This window comes from Mastigoproctus giganteus, chromosome 1 (assembly GCF_048544385.1).
Source record: "Mastigoproctus giganteus isolate SK-2022 chromosome 1, ASM4854438v1, whole genome shotgun sequence".
Classification (NCBI taxonomy): Eukaryota; Metazoa; Arthropoda; class Arachnida; order Uropygi; family Thelyphonidae; genus Mastigoproctus; species Mastigoproctus giganteus.
In genome coordinates, this window is record NC_143575.1 from 78334918 (window position 1) to 78352099 (window position 17182).

The window sequence follows — 17182 nt, forward strand, 5'->3', positions numbered from 1 at the left end:
ACCACTTCCGAATGCATATATCTACCATGTCCAGGGTCGTTACTAACAAGGACGGGAAATTGCGCTCCTGGATAACCTGAGCACCGGCTTTATATTCTTCAAACATATACCGTTTACTTTCCAACAACTAAATTTCTTCCACACTCTGAGCTATGTGGAGCCATTGATGGACGCATTGATGAAATGCCTGAAGATGTAGAAAATCAACTTATTGCTCAATTACGAGTGAAACAGTTTGCAATGAAACTCAATGAATCAACTTTGATGGGCAATGAAGCACTTTTATTGGCATATGTAAGATGTATGGATGATAATCAACTCAGAGAGGAAATGCTTTTTACAAGATTCCTCAAAACAGATACTAAAAGTGAAACAATATTTAAGGAAGTCCAGTCTTATTTTAGAGAAAAAAAATATACCACTCAAAAATTTAATGGCTTGTGCTACTGATGGCGCTCTTTCCATGGTCGGCAGGTACAGAGGGTTTATCACTCATTTAAAAAATGCATTGCCAAAAGTATTTTGCATACATTCCGTGATTCACCACCAACATCTGGTGGCAAAGAGATTGAGTACGTCTTCACGAAGCCTTAACTCTTGTAATAAAAGCTGTCAACCTCATTAAGGCTAATGCTCTTCAAGATCGTCTCTTTCGCAAATTTTGTGATGAAAATGAAGGATTTCATTTTCATCACAAAACCGTCACCGTCTTGCACTGCATACAGAGGTGCGATGGTTGTCTAAAGGCAATTGTCTTCGTTGTCCTATGGGACAGTATTGTATCATTTCTAAACAAAAAGGAGATTGGAAAACAGTTGGTTGCCATGAAAACAGACATATTTTACCTCTCAGATGTGTTTGAAAAACCGAATTCTCTTAATAAGCTGCAACAAGGACATAATTGTGATTTAATATCTAGCAAAGAAGCCATTAATGCATTTCTAGGAAAACTCAAATTGCACAGTCTTAATATCTCACGCCGTGTGTTTGACCAGTTTCCAAACCTTGCTTCAGTTAGCAATGATTTAAAAGATGATGATTGTGTTGTGTATGTTGATCATTTAAAAAAAATTTATGAAGACATGCAAGTTCGGTTCAAGGACCTACTAGAACTGAACATCCCAGATTGGGTGCTGATTCCATTTGAGGTAAATGTTCCTGATGTTGAAATTGATTTACAAGAGGAACTTGTTGAATTGCAGTCTGATGAGACAGTCTGAAGTCTATTCAAAAAAGGAAAGCATGATATATGGAAGAATAGTGACATTGCATGTAAATATCTGCTTCTATAGGAGAAAGCTAAAATGTACGTCATTGTTTTCCCATCATCTTATCTTGTGGAATCTGGCTTTAGTTGTGTAACACAGTTGTTAACAAAAAATTGTAATCGAATTGACATAGTAAAAAGAGGTGATTTTCGTCTGATTGTCACAAAATTGGAGCCAGATATTAAAATGCTAATATCAAAACATCAGTCACAAGGATCTCATTAGTAGGGTCTATTTAATGGGATCCTATTTAATAGCCTTAGGAATAAATTTATATATGTTGTTTGAAATAGTATTTTTTAAAATTTTTTTTTACTAATTCTGTCATTACAAGTAAAAATATGTTTCAGTTTTATCAATTAAAATTTTCAAAATTTGTAATTTACATTTTTTATATTATATTGAATTGTTTAATTATTAGCTTTTACTAACCTACAAAGAAATATTTCATTTAGGAATATTACATATGCGTATATGGGGGTCCACATACATAAAGTTAGGACTCAGGGGGTCCACAAGCAAAAAAAAAGTTGGGAACCCTTGCACTAAAGTGTCTACACATGAAGCAGATACTGTCAGGGTGATTCATACACTTCCTTTGCTTCTGCTTAATATTTTGACAACACAATGCTAAGCAAAACATAGAGGAAACAAACAAGTTGCAACAGATATGCAGATAAACCATACATGTACTCACACCACAACTGTCTTTCCATTACTCAAGGAGAGTGGTGGGAGACAGACAAACAAGATTGAGTGTGCTGCTAACTCTCCACAACATTACTACTATCTATGAGCACATTCACACATTATTATTTGCAGGTAATACAAATCAGTGTCATATCAACTTCCTTAAATTGTAATAAGATATGTATTATGGGTAAAAATAAAAATAAAAACCTGTATGTGTAGAAACTGCATCACGATGTGAAATTTAAAGAATTATTTTCAAAATCTGTAAGAATTGCCTGTAAACAGCTGATATATAAATTGAATAAAAATCATGCTGGCCAGGGTTACTGGAAGGAATGGGCAAATAAAGTGGGTAAAAATTACTTTATATTACTTTTATTTATTTATTTTTTGCTGATGCTTGTGTAAGCTTTTCTTTCTTGCATCATTTTGACATTACTAATAAACAGCGCCAAATAGTTGAGCGAGTGTTACTACACCACTTTGGAAATGCCAATAACATAAAACTAATAAGATGCACATTGAATAAATTAATATTTATAGATATTCCAGATATGAAAAATTTCTATTTTTATTAAAAAATGATTGGATACTACATAAAGCTGGATACCTGATACTGAAGTTTACTATACATAAATATACATTTCTTCAAATAATAATAATAATAATTTGAAGAAATACTTACCTGCCTTCCACTCAAGGTAAAAACTTTTCGAACTGCACCAGTGTCCAGCTTTATAGCATTCGTGATGTCTCCTAACACTTGATCAAAAGAATGTGCTGTTTTTTTGTTCAATAATATTCTAACTGCTTTTCGAGGTTTTATGCCATTTCTTATAACAGTGACCAGCTTGGGTTTAATGAAATGCCTAGTTTCTTTAAAATCATTTTCTATAATTGAAGATGGTTCTGACTTTATCGTAGAAATATTTTCATCTGTCTTCCGTGTTCCAATCCACTGTGGTTTCTCACTTTTTGCATAATCAAGTTTAATGAAATTATCAGTGGAAGAGCAAACGTAGCTCTCCCCATCCTGCAACTGGGCTAAAGAGGAAATTTTTTCTTTGCCATCAACATTAAAAATTAGCCGTACACCTTTAGGCAAATTTACTTGATCTGCTAATACACGAGTAAGATCTTCCAATAAAGAATCAAAAGTACGAATTCTTTCAGTGGATAAGGCATATATAAATCCCTTATAAAAACGGTCTCCATTCCTATAAAAGCGAACCTTCTTAGCCTTCTTCTCCTGGCAAAGTTTCTGCAGACTAGTTCTCATCAAACATCCATGTGCACTATGGGTTGGGCTGGAACGTCCATCACGAGACATTCGAAATATTCCTTGTACCTGATCTCGTCTTTCGTCAGAGCTGTTTCTTGCAAGTGATGTGGAAAAATGCTCATTGCATAAGTTCTCGGATGTCATGGTTACAAGCTGATCTGCTAAGAGAAATGAAATATCAACTTGCAGAAAATGTCAAAAAAAATTTCTCTAGTATCTCAGATTCACAATCAATCTTTATTTCCTTCTTATACAAAGTTACAGATAGTAAAAAAATTAGCAATGATAATATATTAACCCTAGATTTTCCTGGCATATATTTTTATTAATACTTTTCTAATGATTATAATCATTACTGGATATCACTAGTCAACACCAAAAATGTTTCTGGCTTGAAAATAGTCAATTCTTCTTAATTTCAGCATGAGAAAAACGAATATAACATTTAAAACTCTTAATTAGCTCTTGGTTCCACAATATAGCCCCTTTTATGATTTAGGGGAATATTGGTGAATAGTAGGGAATTTTGGAGTCTAGAGAATAGATAGGTTGGTAACACTGAAACAGGAACTGATACGCCATTTTTTTTTTTCTGTGTATCATTTACTTTGCAAGTATGTTATGAGTGATGTTCATTTCTTTTTTTTTTTTTTTTCAGGTTTATGAACAAAAATTATGTAAAAAGCTAGGATGCCACGTAAATGTGTTAACAGTGCTGACAATTTCTGTTATGTGTGTGGTGATGTGAAATTTTCCACTCAGAAACGCCAAGATTAACTCCACTTGTGAAGACAACCTACTACCATTATTTTGGCTGTAAGGCAAAATAATGATAAAAATAAAGGGATGAAGGCAGACCCTGAGACCTCATATTTGGTGTAAATCTCCATGTATGGTTGAATAGCAAAGGACATTCAATGCCTTTTGCCATCCCAATGATTTGGAGGGAGCTTTCAAATCATGTATATAACTGTTATTTCTGCATGGTGCCTCTTCAGCATGGCATGTCAAAAAAAAAGGAAGTGGTCTGTGGAATACCCCAACATCTCGTTAGCTATCTGACCAGTGGCACATGGGGATAGTCTGCCTGTACCTCACCCTCCAGAAGAGTACACTTTGGAGTCTGATGAAGATGGGGACAGTGTGGAGAATGATGGTCAATCTGGGCACCTTCAACATCACAGGATCCTGATTTTGTGCCAGAACCCGAGTCGCCAAGTGAGTCACACAGAATCACTCAAGGCGAACTAAGTGATCTAATTCGAGACCTAGCTCCATTGAAAGATAAAGCAGAGCTTCTGGGATCAAGGCTCCAACAGTGGAATCTTCTGCAACCAAATGTCAAGGTGTCCATGTACAGGAGCAGGCAGAATGACTCCACATTTTAAAAGTGAAAACAACCTTATTGCCTGCTGTGATGTCAATGGTTTGATGACAGCTTTGAATGTGGAGCAAAACCCACAGGACTGGAGGCTATTCATAGACTCAAAGCTAAGTTTAAAAGCAATGGCAATGCTCTTCCTTCAATTTCTCTAGGCCATGCTGTCCACATGAAGGAGACATATGAGAATATGAAATTAATCCTGGAAGCAATGAAGTACAAAGACCACCAATGGCAGATCTGTGGAGACCTGAAGGTGATTGCAGTACTGCTGTTTCCTGTGTGAGTGGGATAGTTGAGCTAGGTCTTCACACTACAAGAGAAAAGTCTGGCCTATAAGGGAAAATTTGTGCCCTGGGGGAAAAAAAAAAATGTCCAGCACAATCCTCTGGTTGATCGAAGCAAAATTCTTCTGCCCCTTTACACATCAAACTGAGACTCATGAAGAACTTTGTTAAGGGAATGAACCAGGATGGAGAAGCTTTCAAGTACCTGAGAGGACAATTTCCACTGTTGGGTGATGCCAAGGTTAAGGAAGGAATCTTTCTTGGTCTGCAAATTCGTGAACTGAAGGATGAAAACTTTGAGCAAGTCTTCCAGGGTAATGCGAATGCAGCTTGGGAAGCCTTTAAAAGTGTTGTGCATGACTTCGGGGAAACCGAAGCGCTGGAAACTATGTTGAGACTGTGAACAACCTTCTAGAAAAGTAACATCAATTAGGCTGCAACATGTCACTGAAAATCCACTTTCTCGACTCTCATCTGGACTTCTTCCCTGAAAACTTTGGTGCAGTGAGTGATGAGCACAGTGAGCAATTCCACTAAGACATTTCAGCAATAGAAAGAATATATCAGGGTAGGTGTAATGCTTCTATGCTTGCTGACTACTATTGGACTTTCGGTTGCTGTGCAGTTTTCTTGTGTTCTTGTTTTTTTACATTTTAATTAAAAACAACTGTGATTTATGTTGTATAAAGGAAATGTAAATATGAAGATTGTTTTAATATTACCTTTCACTCCGACTACTACTGAAATTACTATAGTCTTAGACGAAAAATTTCTGAAGTCATATTCGCTTTTCTCGACCCAAAATTAGTAAACTTTGCCTATTTTAAAAATGGAAACAAATTCAAAGAATTTTTTTGTTGAACAGTGTTACTAAAAAATAACAATGTTCACAATGTTCATTTGTTAGAACTTCAGAAGGGGTTCACATCTGGTGAGTATGGGCTTGGCACACCCAGGGTCCTGAGCTGGATATCATCATTCTACTTTTTCTTGATGATTCCCTTCTCTCTCTCTCTCGGGGTAATTCAGAAATTTTTTTTTTTCTTGGCTGGTGCAGCATAAGTCATAGGCTTCCTTGCACAATATGGCTAATGATAATAATAATAATAAGATATATATTAGTGTGAAAGCCACTTTGATTTATGCAAACAAGTCGAGAACATGGAGGATAAAAAACCAATACTGTATTATTATATATTTACTATGATAATAATCATAGAAACAATAATAATTTACACTGTTTGCATTAAGAAAATTTCTGTTTTATAGCCGATAAGAAATCTGAACTATATTTTTAACCCAGCAGTAGTCTCATCCAAAAAAAGTTGCAATGAGGGTCATGCAGTAAGTGACAGGTGTCCAATTTTTAATTTTTTTTTAATTCTGCTTGTAGCATACCAATATGTTATCTTTTCTTTATACACTACGGTACTTATTTTATGTAACTTTTTTAAATTTTTAATAAAAAAATTTAAATATGTAAATATGCTGTTTTTTACACGTTATCTAAATACTATATATATATATGATATACAGTAAGCACCAGTTATAGTTAAATATGATACATGTTCGCAAATTGAATTTTGATTCTAATAAACGGTGAATGTAATAAGCGAAAATCAACAAAGAGGCTATAAAAATAAAGATATAAAGCACAAATTTACACTTTATTACCAAAGGTTTATTACCAATTAAATGATATGTGAAAATTGGAAGAATATTATCCACAAGTTAGAAAATAAAAACAAATTTATTCTTAAGTACATAGCTTAATTAATATACATTAATTAAACAACACTTTGTAATATGATTATAATTTTAAAAAGTCACTTGTTTTAGATTGCTTTAAATTATCACTATGAAGTATATTTATAGATTTTTCAATATTGCATAACAGTCTATAATCACGATCACTTGCACCAGTTTCTTCCATCGCTATCCTCAGGACAGCTACAGCTTCATGAGTTTGCCATTTTGTAACTGGAATTAATTTGGTTCATCTTCATTTTCCTTCTCGGCTAAATAATCAGTAACAGATCGGCAATTTCTTCATCTGTTAAAGCTGTAGTAACTTGTAGATCACCATCTATCTCTACCAAATCATTAAACTCCTGTTCACCCATGTCTTCAGCTTTTTCAATGTGATCAGTATCATGACTTAGTTGACCATCATGAATAATTAATCCATGAATAATTAATTTTGAAAGAGTTGCTAATGCAGGTTTCAGAAACCTCATTCCAGGCACTCATTGTCATAAAAAGTGCATCTAGAACAGTTATCTGCTTTGCGATATCGGATGATATTCCCAAACCTCTATCTACAGACTGGATGATTCTTCGCTTCATATCCGATCTATAAAAGATCTTAAAGGGTTTTATTATTCCCCGGTTGAGAGACTGAATCAGTGATGTGGTATTCGAAGGTAGAAAAACTAATTCAACATTTCTGAAAGTCAACTTTGGATGAGCTGGGAAGTTGCCCAAAACCAATGCAATTTTTTTGTTTTTCTTATCCAATCGCAAATCCCATTTACGAAGATAATCTTCAAATGAAGAAGCTGTCGTCCAAGCATTGGCATATTAAACAGGCAGTTTTACTCCTTTAAAACATATAGGCAACTTATTCTTGCCATGTTGCATGTTAAAAGAACTGTAATCCTGTCATTGATCTTCTTTCCTGCAGAGACAGAGGAATTTTTAAAAATCATGCAGTGGTCTGGAGTAGCCGTGTAGTACAGCCCTGTTCCATCTGTATTAAAAATGTCTTGAGGATTATAAGTGCTTAACACAGTTTGCCAAGAGGTTTTCAACCAGGTGTCAGCTGCAGAACCATAGGAATCCTGTTTTGTTCTGTGAAGTTTGTTTTTTGTAAGCAATATCATGCCTCTCCTTCCATCTTGTTAGCCATCCATCCATTGCCTTAAACTCTTCGTGTAATTTTTCAGCAAAATCATTAGCTATTTGAAGAAGAATGTTATGATTGATTGGTGAATAAAATGAGTTGGCCTGTTTGAACCAAACGAACAGAGCTTCATCTACTTATTTTGGTATTCCCCTTCAACTTCTTTCCTTTTTCTGGTTTCACTAATCACATTAGATTTGATTTGATAGTTGTTGGTGCATCGGCTTCTGTGGCCATATTACATCTCCCAAGGTTTTTGCAGTACTCTGATCCAAGCCCGAGGCGGGAATTGAACCCGCGACCTTTGGGTTGCCGGGCAGGTACTTTACCTACTCAGCTAGCCCAGTCGGCCCTAATCACATTAGTGTTTGATGTGTAGTGTGATTTTAATAATTTTGATAAAGATGATTGAGGCACTCCTAATTTTACTACTGCTTCCCTTTGAGACATATTGCCTAAGTTTAATTCATCATACGTTTCTATAATTCATAACTTATCTTTCCACTCAAATTCACTCTTTCTGTTCACTGACATTTTTTTTTTTTTTTTTTGGGTAGTAAAATTTAAAACACAGTAAAAAAGATAAGCATCAATCAATAACAAAGCACATGATACCCACAAACTAGAACTAACACAACACATGCAAGTGAGACAAAGTTTAGATATAGAAATGCCGAGCAGATTTCAGTGAATGGAAATCGCATTTCACTATAATAATGTGAAAACACAGAATTCCAGCTATTGGTATTACCGCAAATTCAATAAGAAAAAGTTTACTACCAGTTTATTGCACTAACAGAAAAGCCCAATAAACTGGAAACTGCAAATTGTTTTTATTGTTTTATGGTTGTGACCTCCAGATATGTGTTTTAGAAAAATATCACAAAGGTGTTCAAAATCGATTCTTATAACCGAACATGTGATTCTAATAAACGATGAAAGTGTAGTTCATTTTTATTGATTTGAATCGGTTCTTTGAAATTTGATTCTATAAAGCAGCTGATTCTAATAGCCAGTGATCACTATAATCGGCACTTATTGTATATCGTTTCGGGTAAAAATGAAAAAGGAGAATCACATTTGTAAAATGTAAGCATGAAACTAATAGTCTCTTCCACTTTTAAGTTCAGAAAACTGTTTTTAAGAGCACGAAATTTTAAAACTACATTTGCACATATATTTCTGAATGTACATTATGTATGTTAGCAGAAATTTGCAGCCAATTTTATTAATTCTCCTGGAAAAAAAAATAATAAAAAATATTTTTATTAATAATAAAAAGTAAATAATAAAAATTTTTAATAAATAAAAATAAAAAAATTTATTTTAATAATAAAAAGTCAAATCATGAAATATAACTTTATTATGTAGTTTCTATTAATAAGCCTAAAACACATTAAGAGCAAGAAATTTCAAAATTATGTATGCACACTTTTTGGTGCTTAGAATTTTGTTTGATATGCTGCTTGGAGGAGTCAATGGAAATGGACTCCTGTGTTTTCAGTAACAGAATTTAAAAGCTTTTGGATCTATGGGCACAAACACACTCAAATTTTTTTTTTAATTGTTTATTAATTCTCCTGAACATAAAATAACAAAATAAATAACAATATCATCATCATCATCAGCCATTTTCAATCCACTGCAGGATGAAGGCCTCTCCAGCAACTTTCCAGTTCCTTCTGTTTTGAGCACTGGCCATCCATTTACTACTCAAAAACTCATGAATTTCATCTATCCATCTCCGCCTTTGTCTTCCAGGTTTTCTTCTAGCTCCTCTTGGGTACCATTCTGTTATTTTCTTAGTCCATCTGTCATCATGTCTTCGAGCTATGTGTCCTGCCCAAGACCATTTTAGTTCTTTAGTTTTGATAAGAATGTCCTTTACCTGAGTTTGCTGCCTAATCCATGTGTTTCTCTTCTTATCTAACAGTCTGATTCCCAATATGATTTGTTCCATTCTTCGCTGTGTAGTTCTCAGCTTCTCTTCCATTCTTTTGGTGAGTGTCCAAGTTTCACTTCCATAAGTCATGGTGGGGAGTATACATTGATTCATTATTTTACGTTTCAGACAAACTGGGATATTGCTCTTCAGTATGTGACTATATTTCCTGAATGCTATCCATCCAAAATTTATTCTTCTCTTGACTTCCAGCCATTTATCATTATTACAGCTAATAACTTGTCCCAGATAAGTATATGACTCCACCTTTTCAATTACTGCTCCTTCAATCATTATTTCCCTTTCCGTGGCATACTTGTTCATCATTACTTTTGTTTAAGCCATATTCATCTTTAGTCCAAAATCCTTACTAACTGTGCATAACTGATTAAGATTTTCCTCTAATTCTTTGGGATCGTGGCTTATGACCACAATGTCATCTGCAAATCGTAAATGGTTTAGGTACTCTCCGTTCACATTGACTCCTTTCTGCGACCAGTCTAATCTTCTGAAAGCTTCCTCAAGGGCAGCAGTAAACAGCTTCGGAGATATTGTGTCTCCTTGTCGAACTCCTTTCTCGATTTTAAATTTGCTACTGTCTTTGTCTAGTCTAATAAAGGATGTAGCACTCTCATATATTTTCTTCAAAATCATAATATATGGAGTATCTATGCCTTGTCTTTCCAGTGCCCGAAACATTGCCTTATGCTGTATGGAGTCAAATGCCTTTTCATAATCCACAAATGCCAGGCATAATGGTGTTTTATATTCATTTGCTTTATCCATTAGCTGTGATATTACGTGAAGGTGACCCATAGTTGAGAATCCTGTCCTAAAGCCAGCTTGCTCTTTCGGTTGATTCTCATCAAGTATTCTTTCTAATCCGTTAGTAATGACCCTTGTGAACAACTTGTAGATATGGGATAACAAGCTAATTGGTCTATAATTTCCACTTTCTGATTTATCTCCTTTCTTATGCAGCAAAACTATGATTGCATTATTCCACTGCTTAGGCATCACACCTTTTCTAATGCACTTTGTGAAGAGCCTTGCCAGTTTTTGTGTAATGTCTCTTCCTCCCAATTTTAACAACTCTACAGTAACTTCATCTTCCCCCGGGGCTTTCCGATTCTTCATTTTCTTCAATGCATGTTCTACCTCATCAGGAAGAATATCGGGTATGTCGTATGTGTTGCTACTTTGCAATCCATCTTCCCCACTGCTGGTATCATTCCCTCGCTCCTTGTATAATTCTCTATAGTAGTCTTCTGCTATTTGAATTATGCCTTCTCTGCTGTTTATAAGTACACCATCACTATTCTTCAGTTTCAGTATCATTTGTCTTTCTGTATTACTGCTCATGGCTGCTGATTTAAATCCTTTGTTTTCCCTTAATGCTTGTTCTACTTTTCTTGTGTTAAATCTTCTTATGTCCTCTCTGAGTCTCTTTCTAATGGCTTTGCATAACTCAGTATACTCAATTTTCTCCCTGTCAGTGTTTTTCTTGCTCTTCATTTGTCGTCTTTGGTTCATCATGACATGTGTTTCTTGACTAATTTTTAAATAACAATATACAGTAGTCAAAATATACAATTGAAGTATTATTTTCCCCTCTTCAAATTTCAAAAATTAATTGAAATTTGCTCTATCACATCAAGATATTTTATACAAATAAAAAAATAAAGGTAGAAAAAATGAATATAAAAATATTTTTATATAATAATACTGATAAAAATATGTAAAAACAGAAATATCAAAGGCTACATCCTCCTGTTAAGCACATAAATGGCCATGCACTGGATTTCTTATACACTAGACTGGATTAAACTTGCATCTTTTTGACTTCCTCAGGCAGTTAGTTAAGTGCTGAAAATAAGGCTGTCCCTCTTTTTAGAACCCAGCAGCAGTCGGCCATCATACTGACATTCCAATCCCCTTTTCCATTTCTTTTATATCCTGATGGAATCTCCTCCATTTTTTTCACTTAAACTACCTAAATCTTCTTGGAAATATTTGAGATGAAAGTGCATAAAGTGTATCTTAATGTTCATATTGAATGCGTAGTTCTCTGAGCTTCAGCATGTCACTCATGATCGTATCATAATCTGAGTGTTTGTTTCCTAAAAGTTGTGTATATTTTTAAAGCCTGTTCAAGCATCTTTCAATTTTATTCATGCATTCTTCAAATACAGAGTCTACCATCAGCTTACAGATTTGAAGTCCAAAAAAAATTCTGGCTTTGATTTTTTTTTTTTTTTTTTTTGGAGGGTAAGTGATGGGAATTTAGTGCAAACATACCTAGAACAATTTCCTTCTTTATTTTATAAACTGTTTTATTAAACCTAGCTTAATATGCAGGGGAAGTAGTACTTTCTTTTGGTGTAATGGTCTAATTGGCACTAATGTTCACTTCTTGCTCCGACTCAACAGAAAACAAGGCATTTTTGTTTAACCAAGTTGTTGGCTGAGTAGCAGACCAATAACAGACTTTAAAACCTTCACACATTAGCCAACCATGATCTTTGTATTGAATTTTTCCAAAAGAAGCTTAACATTTTCATAGTTTTCATTTAAGTGTGCTGAATGGGTCACAGTTTATTTGTTTCCTTTAAAAAGGAGAAGTCCTTTGAGGCTTTGCTTTGGCGAATTAATCAATATCCTCCATTCTGCTGGTAAAAAGATTCCAAAAAAGTTTATAACTGCAAGAATGTTGTTGCAATATATCAATATGTCTTTGGAAACATGGGGATCTAATTCTTTTTCACAATGTCTACACTACAAAATGACTGTCGGGGCAGCCCATCATTGGATTTCATTCTTGATCCTAAAAGCTCTGCAAATACTTTGAGTGTAAATCCTTTAAATTTCTCATGAGATCAAATTCACTTTGGGCATACTGCTGTGGTTGAGTAATTTCTTCATTACGATAATTTATATAATCCTCTAGGTCACAAATATCAGATTTGGGTTCTGATGGCACATGGTCAACAACAACGGGTGGAGGTAGTAATAGTAGTTCAGGTCCACTGGGTACTGGCTTAATGGCCAAAGTAATTTTGTTGGAGTATACAATGCTCTGCTTGTTCTTCACTTTATAACCTGCTACACTTTTGAAGGAAAAAAAAAAGTCATTAATATGATTCCAAGGATTCCCTCCAAACCAGGGGAATAGCAAATGTCATAGCTTTCTTTTTACCACATTTCCAAAATTGTAAGCACTTGACATACGTGCAGCATATATAATGGTTGGGGGGGGGACCAATTTTATCTTGGTTACCTAATTTAATTCCAAAATATTTGACATGCATTTTTCACAAATTACATTACATTACATTCTTCACAAATTATAGTTACAAGAAATGTAACAAAATATATTTGGATCATTCATGAAACAAGTTGTCAAAGACAGAGAATATGAATAATCACGTCAGAAGTAGATACTGGTTAATATGACTGTATCAGAAAACAACTGAATGAAGAAGCACTTCAGAGGTTCATACAGCTACAAGGACTTACTGGTCCCATGTCTGGGCACATCAATACCTGTCAATCACAAAGTAGTATGCAACTGAGATTTCTTAGAAACATGTATCTAAGAAAACAATTCTTACGGTTTGTGGAAAAAAAAAAAAAAAAGCTATAAGTGACAAAAAAAGTGTTTGAATTTTTCGAATTGGCACTATAGTACACTCAGAAACACCATGAATTTTGGAAACATCAAAATCTATGCAGCCCAGTGTTATCATCCACTTCTTTTTTTTTTTAATTCAGAACCAGTAAGTGTACAAAATTGTTTTGGGGTGACAATTCTCCAAAGGTAAAACCGTACATTTGGCTGCATTAAAACATAGGTGCCGCTTCACTGACATTCCCTGAAGCCTATCTAAGTTTAACTTCTCTCTTGACCTTGACATCTTCAAATTTTTGACATCCTACCCTGTATCCGTTCACTGATGTCATTTAAGTAAATAAATAAATTTTCTGCATACTCCTGGATGACCTGCATAAAAGGTAAAGTGCAGCCATTATCAACCCACTGCAGGATGGAAGCCTCCTCAACAATTCATGGTGAGGGAAATGGACCATAATCTGCCACGCTGGTCCAGTGCGGGTTGGCAGATCGACCATATTCAGCAGTCAGGAGCTTGAACCCCGGTCTACTCAAAGAGCGTGTGCTACTGCACTCCTGCTCCTGACCACTCAGCTATGGAGGCCTATGACCTGCATACTCCGGGTCAAAGGAGTTCACTAAAGTACTAAAGATTCTGCATACTCCGGGTCAGAGGAGTTCACAAGGTAGAGAGAAAACAAGAAACAGAACCATAGCAGTCATGGGCTTGAACCCCAGTCAGTCAAAGCAGATAATGAAAGAGTGGTGGCCCCACTGTCAACCCTCGAGGGACCCAACTTCTTGTACTAGCCCATTTTTAAAAAGCAGCCTTCAATCACAACACTGGCTCCTGCCCTGCAGCAATCCTGATCCATCTACAGATTTTAACTGTGATAACATATTTCAGCTTATATGGTGATTTCTCATGTATGACTTGAGTCAAATGCTCTGCTAAAATCCAAATAAATTACCAAATTATTTCCTATATTTAGCTCATGAGTGACTCTGTCAAACTAGATTGGTTAAACATGATTTTGCCTTTATAAAACTTTGTTTCCTTTAGAATACCACTTCTATCTAAATGACCCTGTTCTGCACTTTTGATCACTGCCAGCACGATTTGTTATTTTGAGGGTTATTGCACATGGTCACCTGGGACATATTGTGCCCATTCACAGTTTAAAGCCAAAAACTGTATGACTAAATCTTCTGTTTGAAGATTTACTTCTGTTTGTTCACATTTTGAAGCCAAAAACTGTATGATATAAATTTATGTATTTTAAATACTGAAAGAGTTCTTCAAAATCTGCATCACTGCCAAGTATCTGTGATAGAGCTATTCCTGCAAGTTGCATAGAGAGCTAAAGCTGGATTTCTAGATAACTGATTGTTGAGGACATTCAATGAGCATATACTTGACTATCAGCTGTGATTGGCAGAATGAACACTGAGGAGGATTCTCACCTATAAGCAAATACAGATGATTTGAATGAGAATGGACAAATGAGAAGTCTCGTCAAAATCACTTCTCACCTGTTTCTCCTGAAACTAGATGTCCACAGTTGCAGTTCTTTTTTTTTTTATCTGCAGGAGTTTATTATTGGTTTTAGTTTGATGTTAGTTTGTTATTTGGTTTTTAGGAGCATTAGCAACTAAGGCCATATTGCTCTGGGATATGCGGTGGTCATTCCCTGACCTTTCCGCATCCTCCATATTTGGTGGTGATGGGCTCGAACCCCAGTCTAATCAAGAAGCGTGTACTACGCACTGCTGCTCCTTCCCACCTGGCTACAGAGGCGCCTGTTTTAGTTTGCCACAGTTGAAACCAGTGATTCCTACATGCTGTTTTAATAATGGATTTCTGGTTAGTGTAGGGCACTTTCAGCTGACAGGAAGATCCAGTGTCAGAATGTTTTAGCAGTACAATCTGCACATTCATTACTTAGGATGCCAACATGACAAAGAACCCAGCAGAAGGTGACTGTCTGATTGTATGTTTGACAGTGACATAATCTAGATTATATCTGTTTCAGAATGGGATGAGATGAATAAAAAGTGGACTGAATGGCAGTGACCACACTTAAGGAATATATATATATATCAGAGCTTGCTTGAAATCAGATCTAGATGCGATTTATATCTAGGGCTAGTTTTATTATATACAATTCCACAGGATATATACTGCACATTCGGCAGGAAGAGATGCAGCAACTGTGAAGGTGGAAGAGACTGCTGCAGCACCTATGGCTGCACCTGTTTGGAGCAACTGGAATAGATGATACGCAGTTTTCTGAGTTTTCCAAGGTATGTCTGCATGTAGCTGCCGAAAGTCAACATTTGCTAGGGAACGTTTTCCCCATCCAAGAAAGAAAATGTCATACAGAGGTAAGAAAGAGGTTCAGGGATAGCAATATCTTGAAAGATAAGTTGAAAGTTAATGTCCCAACTGTGCATGAGATCTTCCAATTGAAGACATGCAGGACAGTTTTCATTAGGTTTATTATGGTATAGCATGGCATAGTGAGGGTCAAACAGGTACTCTGACTGGAATGAGCTGGAATACTTTCAATTTTTGCTGCATAGCTTAACAATAAGGATTTTTGCCTCAGGTGCAGAGGGTTTCATGTGGGAGTCTTTATAACATTTCTGTGGACCAGAGATGTTATAAAGGCTCCCACAACTGTCCGAGGGGCACTATGCTGAATGGTATTCAGACGTAATCAAGAACTTTTCCTTGCAGGAGTCAGACTGGTGGTCCATATTCCAAGCAGGACTGAATTAGGGTTCTATACAAATGTAGGCGGGAGCTATCAGCATCCCAGAACATTGCAAAGACAGCTCTAAGGATATTCAGTTTTTTTGATAAGCTGTCCAAAGATAAGCTATAAGCTTAATTTTGCTATATGAATAACAAAATTAAGTTTATTATCTAAATATAAGCAAAGTAAATGAAACTTGTTGGTAAGGGAAATCAGATTGTTTTTTAAATAAAATTTTAGATCTAGAGGCAGTTTGCATTTACAGAAATGAATTGCAGTGGATTTCTTTTCTGTTAGGGAGTGACCATTCTGTAGCACCTATAATTCTATGGAAAGTTGAAATTGCTTTTCAAAGGTATTCATAGTTTGTGACTAACAAGGGATGATGAGGTCATCAGCAAACATATACGATTCTACTGTATTTGGAAAGTCACGTGAAATGTTTGCAATTCTTATTGAAAATAAAGTTGACTATAGATGGATACCTGCAGTACCCTTTGTCTTGTTGAAATCATTCCAGATGAGCTGTTTATATAACTGACCTCAAACTTCTGTGGCACAGGAAGTTTTATATACATTTGGGTAATGGCCCTCTCAAACTAAAAGGATCTTATTACTATTGGATTACTGCAGATACAAAGCGAAACAAAGACAGAATAAATATGATAAGTTTAATAATAGGAAAAACATTAAATTAGATACATACAAAAGCTTTCAGTTAATTTGTTAACCTTCCTCAGTCAAACTGACAGTTAAGAGTGGAACATGAGGGCATGTACTGGCAGTCATGTATATTGACAGTTAAGAGAACTTTAACTGTCAGTTTGACTGAGGAAGGTTAACAAATTAACCGAAAGTTTTTTTATGTATCTAATTTAATATGTGTTTTTCCTATTATTAAAAGGATCTTGAAGAACACTATATTGCCAGGTGGTATCATAGGCTTTCTCAATATCGAGATTAACTGTGACAGGTGTTGTCTCCTTATGAAAGCTATTTGTTATTTGGTTTTTAGGAGCATTAGCAACTAAGGCCATATTGCTCCGGGATATGCGGTG

At 35.4% G+C, this 17182-nt stretch overlaps 1 protein-coding gene across 1 annotated transcript in view; it reads right to left on the reverse strand.

Moving 5' to 3' along the window:
• LOC150090910 (serine/threonine-protein kinase DCLK1-like) overlaps positions 1 to 3390 on the reverse strand; it is a 482386-nt gene extending 478996 nt beyond the window's left edge. The window contains exon 1 of the mRNA XM_090377039.1: positions 2647 to 3390. Coding sequence (XP_090233165.1) covers positions 2647 to 3387 — 741 coding nt within the window. The 5' untranslated portion in view covers positions 3388 to 3390. The remainder of the gene's footprint in view (positions 1 to 2646) is intronic.
• Positions 3391 to 17182: the final 13792 nt, after the last annotated feature.